We start from the raw sequence: 12,494 nt of genomic DNA, 5'->3' as shown, positions 1-12,494 counted from the left end.
GCGGACGGGCCGATCTGGCTGCTCGAGCGGGGCAGGCTGAGGGCGGCGTGGGTCGCGGGCGGCCGGCTCCGCCGTGGCCGTTGGTTGGTGGAGTTAGCGGCGCGACAGTGGTGGTTTGGCCCTAGCGCTCTACTTCCGACAAGTCATCTTTATGTCATATGTCGATCTCGTGTATCTGGCCGCTAACAAGTTCCGATCTTCCAATGCAATATTTATACATATTGGCGTATGTTGCCCCTGGATATCTAGATTGGAAAGGTTCGGGTCGTGCGCTTAAGAGGGCGCGGTGCGAAGCTTCGCTTTTTATTGGTGTCATGGGACATGTCTAAGTTAAGATTCCTAAGGCATTGATAGAGGTAGAGAAAGTCATGGCGGCTGCGATTGGAGGTTTTGAAGCTTTGGTGGAAGGATGTATTGGATGCGATGAATCCTGTGTGCCAGGTGTTTGGTGACTTGCATCAATGGCCTCGACAAGTGGGGGGACAACACTTGAGGACTGCATTTTTGATGGTGCTCCTCGAGTACCGAGTCTCAATTCCCAAGGTGAAAGGCCAAGGTCTGACTGGTTGTACCTGCAATGACCTTGTTGAGGACATTGTGTTTTGGGGTGAATTCAGACTTTCTCCAGCGTGAAAATCCAAGATTTTCGATCGGGCAATGACAACTCTCGTGCATTGTATATTCGTGGAGGCATTGTTTTGGAAAACCTATTTTGTATTCGACTTCAGTAGTGGTTAGAGTGTTGTTGATACTAGTGACTGATCACATTGATGGAGTATTTTTTTTTTGCTGTTTTGTATCTTTGATGCTTTTGGGACATGTTGTTGATAGAAAGGCCGATGTAATTGATATTTTCACGATATTAATACATTTCTTACGTAAAAAAAAAGAGATAGCATGGGCACGGATTAGATCTTCATCCCCACTTCCCTCAAAGAAAAAAGATCTTCATCCCCACGGTGTGGGCTGCCTACTCTGTTCACTCCGACATGCCCGGCGACCTGCGCCAGCAGAGTAGCCGGGGCGGCGGCCATGCCTGGTCCGTCGTCCGGAGGCAGCCGCGGGGGAGCATGAAGGAGGCGCGTCGCCGGCGGATCCGCTCGACGGCGTCCCCGGCCTCGTCACCGGCGCCGGCAGCCTCCAGATCGCAAGGTCGCCTCCTTCCACATTCCCCTCCCCCATTCAGCTGCAGTATTCTTGTGGTCGTCGGAGGGAGATGGACGGGATTGGGTTCGCCGTCCCAAATATTGGGATTTCTTCTTGGACCGGATTTATTTCTTTCACATCAATCCATTTTTAAAGGCGTCCGTATCTCATCACTATAGCGACGATATACAGGTGTGAAGGGGGTCAATCGCCATACAGACCCAGGCTCGCAATACCTTTATGGCGTTGCTATATCGTCGCTATAATGCTATAAAGGGGGTCGCTCGCCATAAAACGCAATACGCCATTAAAACAATGCATCAATCTTTAATTTGGGCCCTAGATGGGACGGCGGGATCTCTTAGCAAGCAACGGAATTCACCACTTATTCTGTAGCAATTCTTAGAATATTTACATTTCGGATTACTCCCAACAATTCATGGTCCTTGGACCCGCAGGCCAACTAGCTGTGGAAAAACTGCACTTAGCTTCACACCGTTGTCAATTGATGCTCCACCCAACACTCCAGCAGCGACTTCCGTTAGATTCCAAGCCCCAAAGTCACGATTGGACCGTCAAGACGACTAGTTGTGGAAAAAACCGCGCTCAGCTCCACTCTCCAGCGCCTTCCATGAAATTCCTAGCCCCAAAGTCCTCATTGGTCTGCTATCTCAAGAAGAACATATAACTGACCCGGGAGAAAAGAAGACCATATGTTCATGCCAAAATCTCCCATGGACACACTTCACTTCTCCTGCATCCAAATAGCCATAGCCCTACTCTTGTTCACTCAAGCCAATAGCACCACAGAGGGCAGCACATCTGCCCTGCATCCAAACGATGCGATTCCCAGCTGTGTTGCCGGTGAGAAGTCTGCCCTTCTTGCCTTCAGGGCAGGCCTATCAGACCCTGCCAGCCTCCTTTCATCATGGAAGGGTGACGACTGCTGCCGATGGAATGGCGTCTATAGCAGCAACACCACCAGCCATGTTGTCAAGCTGGATCTCCGAGGCCCTGAAGACGGATGCGGTGTTGAGACTAGACAGGGGCTAGCAGGCAACATAAGCTCCTCGTTGCTTGGTTTAAAAAATCTATGGTATCTCGACCTCGGCTGCAACGGATTCGACGAGATACAGATACCGGAGTTCATGGGTTCTCGCCATAAGTTGAGATATCTCGACCTATCAGCCTCACTGTTCATTGGAAGGATACCGCCGCAGCTGGGTAATCTCTCCAACTTACGGTACTTAAGTCTTGGGAATGAGGATACATACTCCACTGATATCACCTGGTTGTCACGGTTGACTTCCCTTGAGCACCTAGATATGTCTGGGGTGAACCTCAGCACAATTGTTCACTGGCTTCCATTGGTGAATATGCTTCCAACTCTGAAAGTTCTTCGCCTTCCCCATTGCCAGCTTAGAATTAGCCCTGATTCTCTAGATATCTCGAGCAATGGTTTCTATGGCCCGTTTCCAGATGGGATAGGTAATATGACCTCCATTGTGGAGCTTGATTTATCAGATAATAACCTTGTGGGCATGATACCATCCAACATGAAGAACCTATGTAAGTTGGAGACATTAGATTTTTCTGTGAACAATATCGACGGGAGTATAGCAGAATTATTCCATCGATTACCCAGTTGTTCGCGGAATAAACTACAATGGTTGTCTCTACACGACAACAATCTGACTGGAAGCCTACCAACTACACTAGTAGAGCCCTTGAGAAACCTGAACCAGCTGTATCTCAGTGATAACAAACTCACAGGTCATGTCCCAGTGTGGATAGGAGAGCTCAAACAGCTAACAAATCTGGACCTTAGTTCTAACAACCTGGACGGGGTCATACATGAAGGTCATTTATCACGTCTAGATATGTTGGTGGAATTGACATTATCAGACAACTCCATAGCCATCACAGTGAGCCCAACTTGGGTTCCTGCTTTCAGTCTAGGAATAGTTGAACTTCGGTCCGGTCAGCTAGGGCCAAAATTCCCAATGTGGCTTAGATGGCAAACACACGTAACGAGTCTTGATATATCAAACACAAGCATAAGCGATATAATACCGGATTGGTTTTGGACAGCGGCTTCCTCAGTAGAGTCTCTGAATATCCGAAATAATCAGATTACAGGATTCCTACCATCAACAATGGAATTTATGAGAGCAGAAGAAATGGATTTCAGTTCTAACCAGCTTGGTGGTCCAATACCTAAGCTTCCCATCACTCTAACCAACCTGGATCTCAGTCGGAACAATCTAGTTGGGCCACTACCATTAGACTTTGGAGCGCCGGGGCTTAGGACACTTCTTCTATATAACAACATGATCTCTGGCGCCATTCCATCTTCTTTGTGCAGTTTGCGAGCATTGAGGTTGTTAGATCTATCAAGAAATGGTCTCAATGGGTCAATTACCGATTGCCTAGTCAACGAGTCCAGCACAAACATGACAGGCCTGGGTATTGCCAATCTAAGCTTAAGAAACAACAACCTCTCGGGTGAATTTCCTTCACTTCTCCAGAAATGTCCACGACTCATCTTTCTTGATCTCGGACATAATCAATTCTCTGGGGCTTTACCAGCATGGATTGGGGAGAAGCTATCATCTTTGTCATTCTTACGACTGAGATCCAATATGTTTTATGGTCACATTCCAGACGAGCTTACGGAGCTTGTTAATCTTCAATACTTGGACCTTGGCTACAACAATATTTCAGGGAGCATACCGAGATCTATTATTAATTGTACAGGCATGACACAAACAAGAGACAATGATGATCTTCAGGATGCATTCACTTTTGGAGTATATTCTGCTGGCAATTACCTAGTTAACTATACTGAGAATTTAACAGTACTCACGAAAGGTCAAGAGAGATTATATACAGGAGAAATCATAGATATGGTGAATCTTGATTTATCCTGTAATAGTCTTTCTGGAGAGATCCCTGAAGAAATCAGCGCTCTTGTAGCATTGAAGAGCCTGAACTTATCATGGAACAACTTCAATGGAAAAATCCCTGAGAATATTGGCGCCTTAATGCAGGTGGAGTCACTTGACCTATCACACAATGATTTGTCCGGTGAAATGCCTTCAAGCTTATCGACTCTCACATCATTGAGTCGCCTGAACCTGTCCTACAACAATCTGAGGGGGGAAATACCGACTGGAAATCAACTGCAAACACTCGAAGACCCGGCCTATATTTATATTGGCAACCCCGGCCTCTGTGGTCCTCCTCTCTCTGTAAATTGTTCGTCACAGCCCGAGCCAATTCCAGGAGAAAACCACGGAGATGCAAGCGACGACTTGGTTTCGTTTTTCCTAGCCATGGGCTCTGGATATGTGATGGGTCTCTGGTTGGTCTTCTGTACCTTCTTATTCAAGAGGAGATGGAGAGTTTCGTGGTACTTGCTCTGTGACAGCCTGTATGATTGGGTTTATGTGCATGTGGCTATTACCTGGAGTTCCTTGAGAGGTAAAATCAATGGGTAGAAGCTGAGATGAGATGACCATCACTGGTTCTTGGTTTGCTCTCATGTAATTCAATAAATGCTTTTGAGATTTATCATGAATGTATCAATCGATGTTCAGGTATTATATTGTACTAGAACTAGTCAGGATATGTATTCAAGGTGCGTACCATGGACTGAGATTGGTTGCTATTTTCCATATTGTACTAGAACCAGCACTGGTGGTCCTTGGTTTGCTCTAGATATGTAATATGATATAATCTGGAGATTTATCATGAATGTGTCAATTGATATTCCAGTGTATTGTACTGGAACAAGTCACGCACATGTATGCATTCTAGGTGCACTGTATTGGAACTAGTCATGCACATGTATGAATTCTAGGTTGCCATCAACTGAGGTTTTTTAATTTTTATATATGATGTGTTTTCTATGTGCTTTCTGTTGTTGGTGCATTTCATTTTATAATAATTCCATGGTAAATACTGATACCTCGGGCAAAACTCAAATGGCAAAGATAAGGAGGTTGAAACCGGTGATGGCAAGAATGAAGGTGATTCTGATTTTGTTCTGGCCTGGCAAGAGCAATAGTTGAGAAGAACCCAGACCGTACTATGGAGAGAAAATTGAAGTCCTTTTTTGCTATGGCAATAGAGGTCTCTACGGAAAGAGGTGATCTCTGTTTTTGCATATAACCGTTGGATGTTTTTTATAGTCATGCCCCCGTATCCGATTTACAGATGACATAGACTGCTATCTTGACCACTGCTTCAAACCTTCAGCTCTCTTGGACTGCTTGGTTCAGTCTGACCATTGTCAAACTGTCGAACTGTATAATAAAGCAACATATTTGCAACCCAAGTGCTGTTATGTATCCTTATCTTAGCACAGGTTCCTTCACTTGCATAAGTGCACATGTTATTGCATATGTAAAAGGCAAACATGAGTTCAGATAATGCCTGTATCTTGTAGATATTTGCTTTGTTAACCTCTTTAATTCAGTCCTAGAAATAGTTTCTTTAGTTCAGTCCTAGAAACTTCTGCATATTGTGCGAGTTAGGGTCCGCACTTGGAGGTGCGGTCCAATATTGTGCTGCTGCTACCTTACTATGCTGGTTGACAATGATGCAGAACCTGAAAAATGCTCTGGAAGTTTTGTTGGTTGATAATGATGCATCTGCTTCTGATACAAGGGTGTTATGAGAAATCTGCTCTAGAAGATGAGATAGTGTCCTTCAGTGGCATATTGGCTGAAACCGGGCAAGGTAGCAAACGAGATTGGATTTATGTTACCGATCTTTCTCATTAACATGTTCTGGCTCTATGACAAGGAACATGTTTTTTTTTCTTGCTTATAAGGATTGTTTTTTTTTTTGGACATGGCTGAGTCATTTTGAATCAGCTTGAAGAACTGGAGCAAACGATGTCAACCCCAAAAGCAGGCATGTAATCAGCGAAACAGAACCAAGCAGTGAACAAAAGGTGAAATGACTGCTTGGGGTGGAACTATGGTCAATGCTGGCTCGCTGAGAACGGCTCCGCTTTTGCCCCTGCTCTTCCGGAACAACACTCCATATATTAGTAGTTTCCGGTTTTGAAATTCAGACCCGATGATGCTTGAGGAAAGCAGGAAAAGATAATCAGCTCGGCATGAAGTTTGACAAAATGCAGCAAAACGAGTGAAAGAGAAACGAAATGAAATATATACAGCTTTGGCTCAATGAAAAGAAAAGGGAATTTCAAATTTGAAAACTGAAAATTACTTTATCAGAGCCAAGTTTCGATCTTGGGGGCACAACGCTGAAGCCGAAAGAGCAGCAGCAGCAGCAATCAACAGCGGACGCCGTTCCTGAAGAAACTCAAGTTCCTTAAGGGACAGAACAGCGCTGGTTCAACATACACAGTCTCTATTTGCAAAAACAAAATAAATAAATCCACAGTCTCTGCTGGACCCCGCAGGTCAGATAAGGCCTTATACCAAGTCCAGCCGGTACGCAGGGAAGGAATGGATCACATACTAGGCGGGACCCACTTGTAAGAGAGTTCTGTTATGTGGTGTGCTATAAAGTAGCTGTACTTCTGTCCAGAGAGGCATCCGGTGAATCATTTGAACCCTCAAAGGGGCATGCCTCTTTCTTCTTCTCCAAGTTGTAATACGGATCTGACTGGCTAGCTTCGGCTAGACGAAGGAAGGTCTTGTGCTGTTCTCGAGAGATACAAGAAGTAGGATCAAAACAATTGGTATTCTGAGTTTTGAGCTTTCCCTCTTTGCTGCACACGCATGGAACAAGATATTGGGTCCTCGGGTAATTTTTTTTTTGTTTCTTCATATGAGCCACAAAAGTGACAAATTGTATCGTGTGCAAATTTTTAGTGGCATATTTGGAATAACAAAAATCCAGTACCATTTGAATATACATGTACCCCCACATTTTTCTTGAATATACAGGTAAATCGACAGTGGTACACATATAATTTGCTCTTTGTAAGCTTTTGATTAATTCTGTAAAAAAAAGCTTTTGACTTATTAAAGCTAACTGAAAATAGAGGATTCCATAAAATTAGTACTCCCTTCATTTTTGTATACAAAGCAATAAACCTATATTACATGTACCAAGGTAAAAAATGAATGCTGGTTTAAACCAATGTTGAGGCCAACTTTCTTCCTAGTTTGACGTGTAAATTAATGTGTATTTTTTTCTTCAACACACAACAAGACAACTCTCTCACTCCTTATTGGTTGATTAATGCAACGCATGCAAATCAACCTTCTCACTCCATCAATATTTACGTCGATCAATATTAGTAGCCTTATATAGCTGCAAATTATAATTTCAATAGTGGTTGTATATAAAAAATGGAGGGTGTACTTCCACCAATCCATGTTAATTGAAAGTGTCTTTTTAGTTTCTAACCACACCTTGCCACACTTTGTCACACCTTACCTTAGAGAAATTTGACCGGGTGTTTGATTCTTGACACATGTAAGGCAAGAAATTTTTTAGGCAAACGAAAGTATGGTTAAAAATTTGCGCAACTCAAGTTAAGCAAGTGTGATAAAAATAATGTGGCAAAGATAATCACAATCTAAACAGGCCCTCAGTCTAACTTTGTGCATCAATTAATATGGAGTAGAGGGATTATTAAAAAATCTTGATTTCCTTCGGTGGGTCACTTGTAAGAGTCACTGGGTCGCCGGCTCTGCCCACTCCTACATCGCCGGCGACCGGCGCCAGCGGGTAGTGGGGGCGGAGGACCCAAGGCGGCGGTCAAGCCCGGTAGGGGTGCGGCGAAGGAGGATGGTGGCGCTGGAGCGGGTCGGCGTCGCGCGCGGGGGGAGCTCGTCCAGCGGGTCGCCGCCAGCCCGCTCGACGGCGTCTTCCGACATCGTCACCGGCGCCATCGCCCTCGAGGTCACAAGGTCCTCTCCGTCCTCCACCATTCCTTTGTTGACAAGCAGGAGCCTCACTCTCTCGCCGTGTTTCCGGTGGACGCACATGCGCACGCACGCAAACTGCTCGAGCAAATGATACTTCGCCAGAGCGAACACCCAATCATTTTTTCTCCCAGTTCACAACGGATGCAAACTTTGCTTTCGGTGAGTTACATAATAAATTTACAAAGATGGATGGGGATTCATCATTTACCCACACAGATGGATGGGATTGGCTTCGCCAGACGCCCCAAGGTTGGAACTTCTTTCTGATCAAACTTAATTTGGACTTTTGTAGTGGGATTCATCGTTTCCTCTTTATATACGAACACATCCCAAATATTATGGCATATCTACACTTTGGATTTATTTATAATGAAAACATTTATACTTATTTTGTTCCATTCCGAACTGATTCATGATCCTCGGAAAAACTGCACCCAGCTCACATTGCTGACCAGTGGCTTTGAATTCCAAGCACCAGAGTCCTTGTTAGTGTGCCACCAGAGCTAACACAAACATCGACACCAGAGCTAACTTGTTAGTGACCAATGGAATCCATCAGTTGTACATACACATTATATAATTCCTAGAATATTTACAATCAGGATTGCTACTAACCAAAACTTTGTGCATATTTTTCTTCATTACGAACAAACTGCTCTGATAAATTATATACAACTTCACTGTCCAGTTGCTTTAATCAAATCCCAAGCCTGCAGGCCCTGATTGGTGTGCACTGCTGCCTCAAATCCCAAAACGGACAAGAGAGAAACTCCATGAGCATATGGATACAAGCCTGCAAGCCATCATTGGTCTGCTCCCTCAACTTCACTCTCCGGTTGCTTTAATTAAACAGCAACCAGCGACTTTTATCTTGGAAAGACGACACCAAGAGTTTGATTACATATATATCATGTATGTATACCACAGGGTATCCTACACCAAGAAGAACACATACTCATGGCAAAAGCACCCATGGACATGCTTCAGCTCTCCTGCATCCAAATAGCCATAGCCTTGCTCTTGTTCACTCAAGCCAAGAGCACCACACAGGACACATCTGCCCTGCATCCAAAGGATGCGATCCCCAGTTGTGTTGCCGGTGAGAGGTCTGCCCTTCTGGCCTTCAGGGCAGGTCTATCAGACCCTGCCAACCTCCTTCCATCATGGAAGAGTGATGCCTGCTGCCGATGGAAGGGCGTCTACTGCAGCAACAGAACCGGCCATGTTGTCAGGCTCGATCTCCGAGGCACTGAAGACGGAACCGGGCAGGCGCTAGCAGGCAACATAAGCTCCTCGTTGCTTCGTTTACATCATCTTCGGTATCTCGACCTCAGCTGGAACAGCTTCGACAAGATACAAATACCGGAGTTCATGGGTTCTCTCCATCAGCTGAGATATCTCGACCTATCGTGGTCAGGATTCATTGGAAGGATACCACCACAGCTGGGTAATCTCTCCAACTTACAGTACCTAAATCTTGAGACCTACTCATACAGGAGTGTTGATTCTTCTTTCCATAGAGGCACACACTCTACTGATATCACCTGGTTGTCGTGGTTAACTTCTCTTGAGCATCTGGATATGACTGGGGTGAACCTCAGTACAATTGTCCACTGGCTTCCGGTTGTGAACATGCTTCCAACTCTTAAAGTTCTCCGTCTTGCCAATTGCCAGCTTAGAAGTAGCCCTGATTCTCTTCCACTCTCAAACCTGACATCTCTTGAAACACTTGACCTTTCACGCAACCACCTTCATAAACTAGACATGTCGAGCAATGGTTTCTATGGCCCTTTTCCGGACGAGATAGGTAATATGACCTCGATTGTGGAGCTTGATTTATCATATAATAACCTAGTGGGCATGATACCATCCAACTTACAGAACCTATGTAATTTGGAGATATTAGATTTTTCTATGAACAACATCAACGGGAGTATAGCAGAGTTATTCCATCGATTACCCAGCTGTTCACAGAATAAACTAAAAGAGTTGTCTCTATATGTCAGCAATCTGACTGGAAGCCTGCCGACTACACTAGTAGAGCCCTTGAGAAACCTGAGCTGGCTGGAACTTGGTGGGAATTCATGTCCCGGTGTGGATAGGAGAGCTCACACAGCTAACTATGTTGGACCTTAGCTTTAATAACCTGGACGGGGTTATGCATGAAGGCCATTTATCACGTCTAGCTATGTTAGAGCATTTGATATTGTCAGACAACTCCATTGCCATCACACTGAGTCCAACTTGGGTCCCTCCTTTCAGCCTAAATTGGATTGACCTTCCATCCTGTCAGCTAGGGCCAAAATTCCCAATGTGGCTTAGATGGCAAACACCCGTAATGAGTCTTGACATATCAAACACAAGCATAAATGACATGGTGCCAGATTGGTTTTGGATAGCAACTTCCTCAGTAGATTATCTGAATATTCGAAATAATCAGATTACAGGAGTGCTCCCATCAACAATGGAATTTATGAGAGCAGAGGTAATGGATTTCAGTTCTAACCAGCTTGGTGGTCCAATACCTAAGCTTCCCATCAATCTAACCGACCTGGATCTCAGTCGGAACAATCTTGTTGGGCCACTACCATTAGACTTTGGAGCTCCAGGGCTTAGAACACTTGTTCTATATAACAACATGATCTCTGGGGCCATTCCATCTTCATTGTGCAGATTGCGAGAATTGAGGTTGTTAGATCTATCAAGAAATAACCTCAATGGATCAATTACCGATTGCCTAGTCAACAAGTCCATCACAGACATGACAGATCTGGGCATCGTTAATCTAAGCTTGAGAAACAACAACCTCTCTGGTGAATTTCCTTCACTTCTCCAGAAATGTCCACAACTCATCTTTCTTGATCTCGGACATAATCAATTCGTTGGGACTTTACCAGCATGGATTGGGGAGAAGCTATCATCTTTGTCATTCTTACGACTGAGATCCAATATGTTTTATGGTCACATTCCAGTTGAGCTTACAAAGCTTGTTAATCTGCGATATTTGGACCTTGCGTACAACAATATATCAGGGAGCATACCAAGATCTATTAGTAACTTCACAGGCATGACACAAACAAGAGGCAACTCTGATAATCTTCAGAATGCGTTAACTTTTGAAAGAGCGGATGGTGAGGGACTAGTATCTGTCTATGATGAGAATTTCACGATACTCACGAAAGGTCAAGAGAGACTATATACAGGAGAAATCATATATATGGTGAATCTTGATTTATCCTGTAACAGTATTACCGGAGAGATCCCTGCAGAACTTGGCGCTCTTGTAGCATTGAAGAACCTGAACTTATCATGGAACAACTTCAGTAGAAAAATCCCTGAGAATATTGGCGCCTTAATTCAAGTGGAGTCACTTGACCTATCACACAATGATTTGTCTGGTGAAATCCCTTCAAGCTTATCGGCTCTCACATCATTGAGTCGCCTGAACCTGTCCTACAACAATCTGGGAGGGAAGATACCAACTGGAAATCAGCTGCAAACACTTGAAGACCAGGCATCTATTTATATTGGCAACCCGGGTCTCTGCGGCCCTCCTCTCTTGCGGAATTGCCCGCAGCCTGAGCCAATTCCAGGAGAAAACCATGGAGATGCAAGCGATGACTTGGTTTCCTTTCTCCTCGCCATGAGCTCTGGATTTGTAATGGGTCTCTGGGTGGTCTTCTGTACCTTCTTGTTCAAGAGGAGATGGAGAGCTGTTTGGTACTCGCTCTGTGACAGCCTGTATGATTGGGTTTATGTGCATGTGGCTATTACCTGGACTTCCTTGAGAGGTAAAATCAATGGGTAGAAGCTAAGATGAGAGGACCATCACTGGTTCTTGGTTTGCTCTCATGTAATTCAATAAATGCTTTTGAGATTTATCATGAATGTATCAATCAATATTCAGGTATTGTACTAGAAGTGGTCAGGATATGTATTCAAGGTTTTTATGCTGTTTTCCTTAGTGTACTAGAACCAGCATTGGTTCTTGGTTTGCTGTGGACATGTAATATATGTACTCTGGAGATCTATCATGAATGTATCAATCGATATTCCAGTGTATTGTACTGGAACAAGTCACACACATGTATGTATTGTAAGGTGCATTGTATTGGAACTAGTCATGCACATGTATGATTTCTAGGTGCATTGCCATTAACAGAGGTTTGTATATATGATGTGTTTTCTATGTGCTTTCTGTTGTTGGTGCTTTTCTTTTTATAATAATTCCATGGTAAATACTGATACCTCGGGCAAAACTCGAATGGCAAAGATAAGGAGGGTGATGGCAAAAATGATGCTCGATTCTGCAAGAGCAATAGTTGACATGGCATATGCAATAGACAGTACTATGGAAATAAAATTAAAGTCCTTTTTTGCTCTGGCTGAGGTTTCTATGCAAAGAGGTGGTCTCTGTTTTTGCATATGACC

At 44.1% G+C, this 12,494-nt stretch overlaps 1 protein-coding gene and 1 pseudogene across 2 annotated transcripts; both read left to right on the top strand.

The window, feature by feature from the left end:
- Positions 1-910: 910 nt before the first annotated feature.
- LOC123143204 (receptor-like protein EIX2) lies at positions 911-7,039 on the top strand. 2 transcript variants are annotated; one of them, XM_044562050.1, is made up of 3 exons: positions 911-5,296; positions 5,756-5,889; positions 6,027-7,039. In XM_044562050.1, exon 1 carries the CDS (start codon positions 1,860-1,862, stop codon positions 4,644-4,646), a length of 2,787 nt encoding a protein of 928 aa, XP_044417985.1. In that variant the 5' UTR covers positions 911-1,859; the 3' UTR covers positions 4,647-5,296; positions 5,756-5,889; positions 6,027-7,039. The 2 variants fall into 2 exon arrangements, with proteins under 2 accessions (XP_044417985.1, XP_044417984.1); XM_044562049.1 differs by having other exon boundaries at positions 5,756-7,039.
- Positions 7,040-7,800: 761 nt separating this feature from the next.
- LOC123143203 (receptor-like protein EIX2) lies at positions 7,801-12,210 on the top strand (annotated as a pseudogene).
- The last annotated feature ends 284 nt before the right edge of the window (positions 12,211-12,494 follow it).

Source organism: Triticum aestivum, chromosome 6D (genome assembly GCF_018294505.1).
Source record: "Triticum aestivum cultivar Chinese Spring chromosome 6D, IWGSC CS RefSeq v2.1, whole genome shotgun sequence".
Taxonomy (NCBI): Eukaryota; Viridiplantae; Streptophyta; class Magnoliopsida; order Poales; family Poaceae; genus Triticum; species Triticum aestivum.
The sequence above is the reverse complement of the archived record's forward strand: the minus strand, read 5'-3'. Positions and strand labels throughout refer to the sequence as shown.

Bases quoted from the DNA above. Each gene is read 5' to 3' on its own strand.
- LOC123143204 (XM_044562050.1), top strand. From the start codon at position 1,860: ATGTTCATGCCAAAATCTCCCATGGACACACTTCACTTCTCCTGCATC.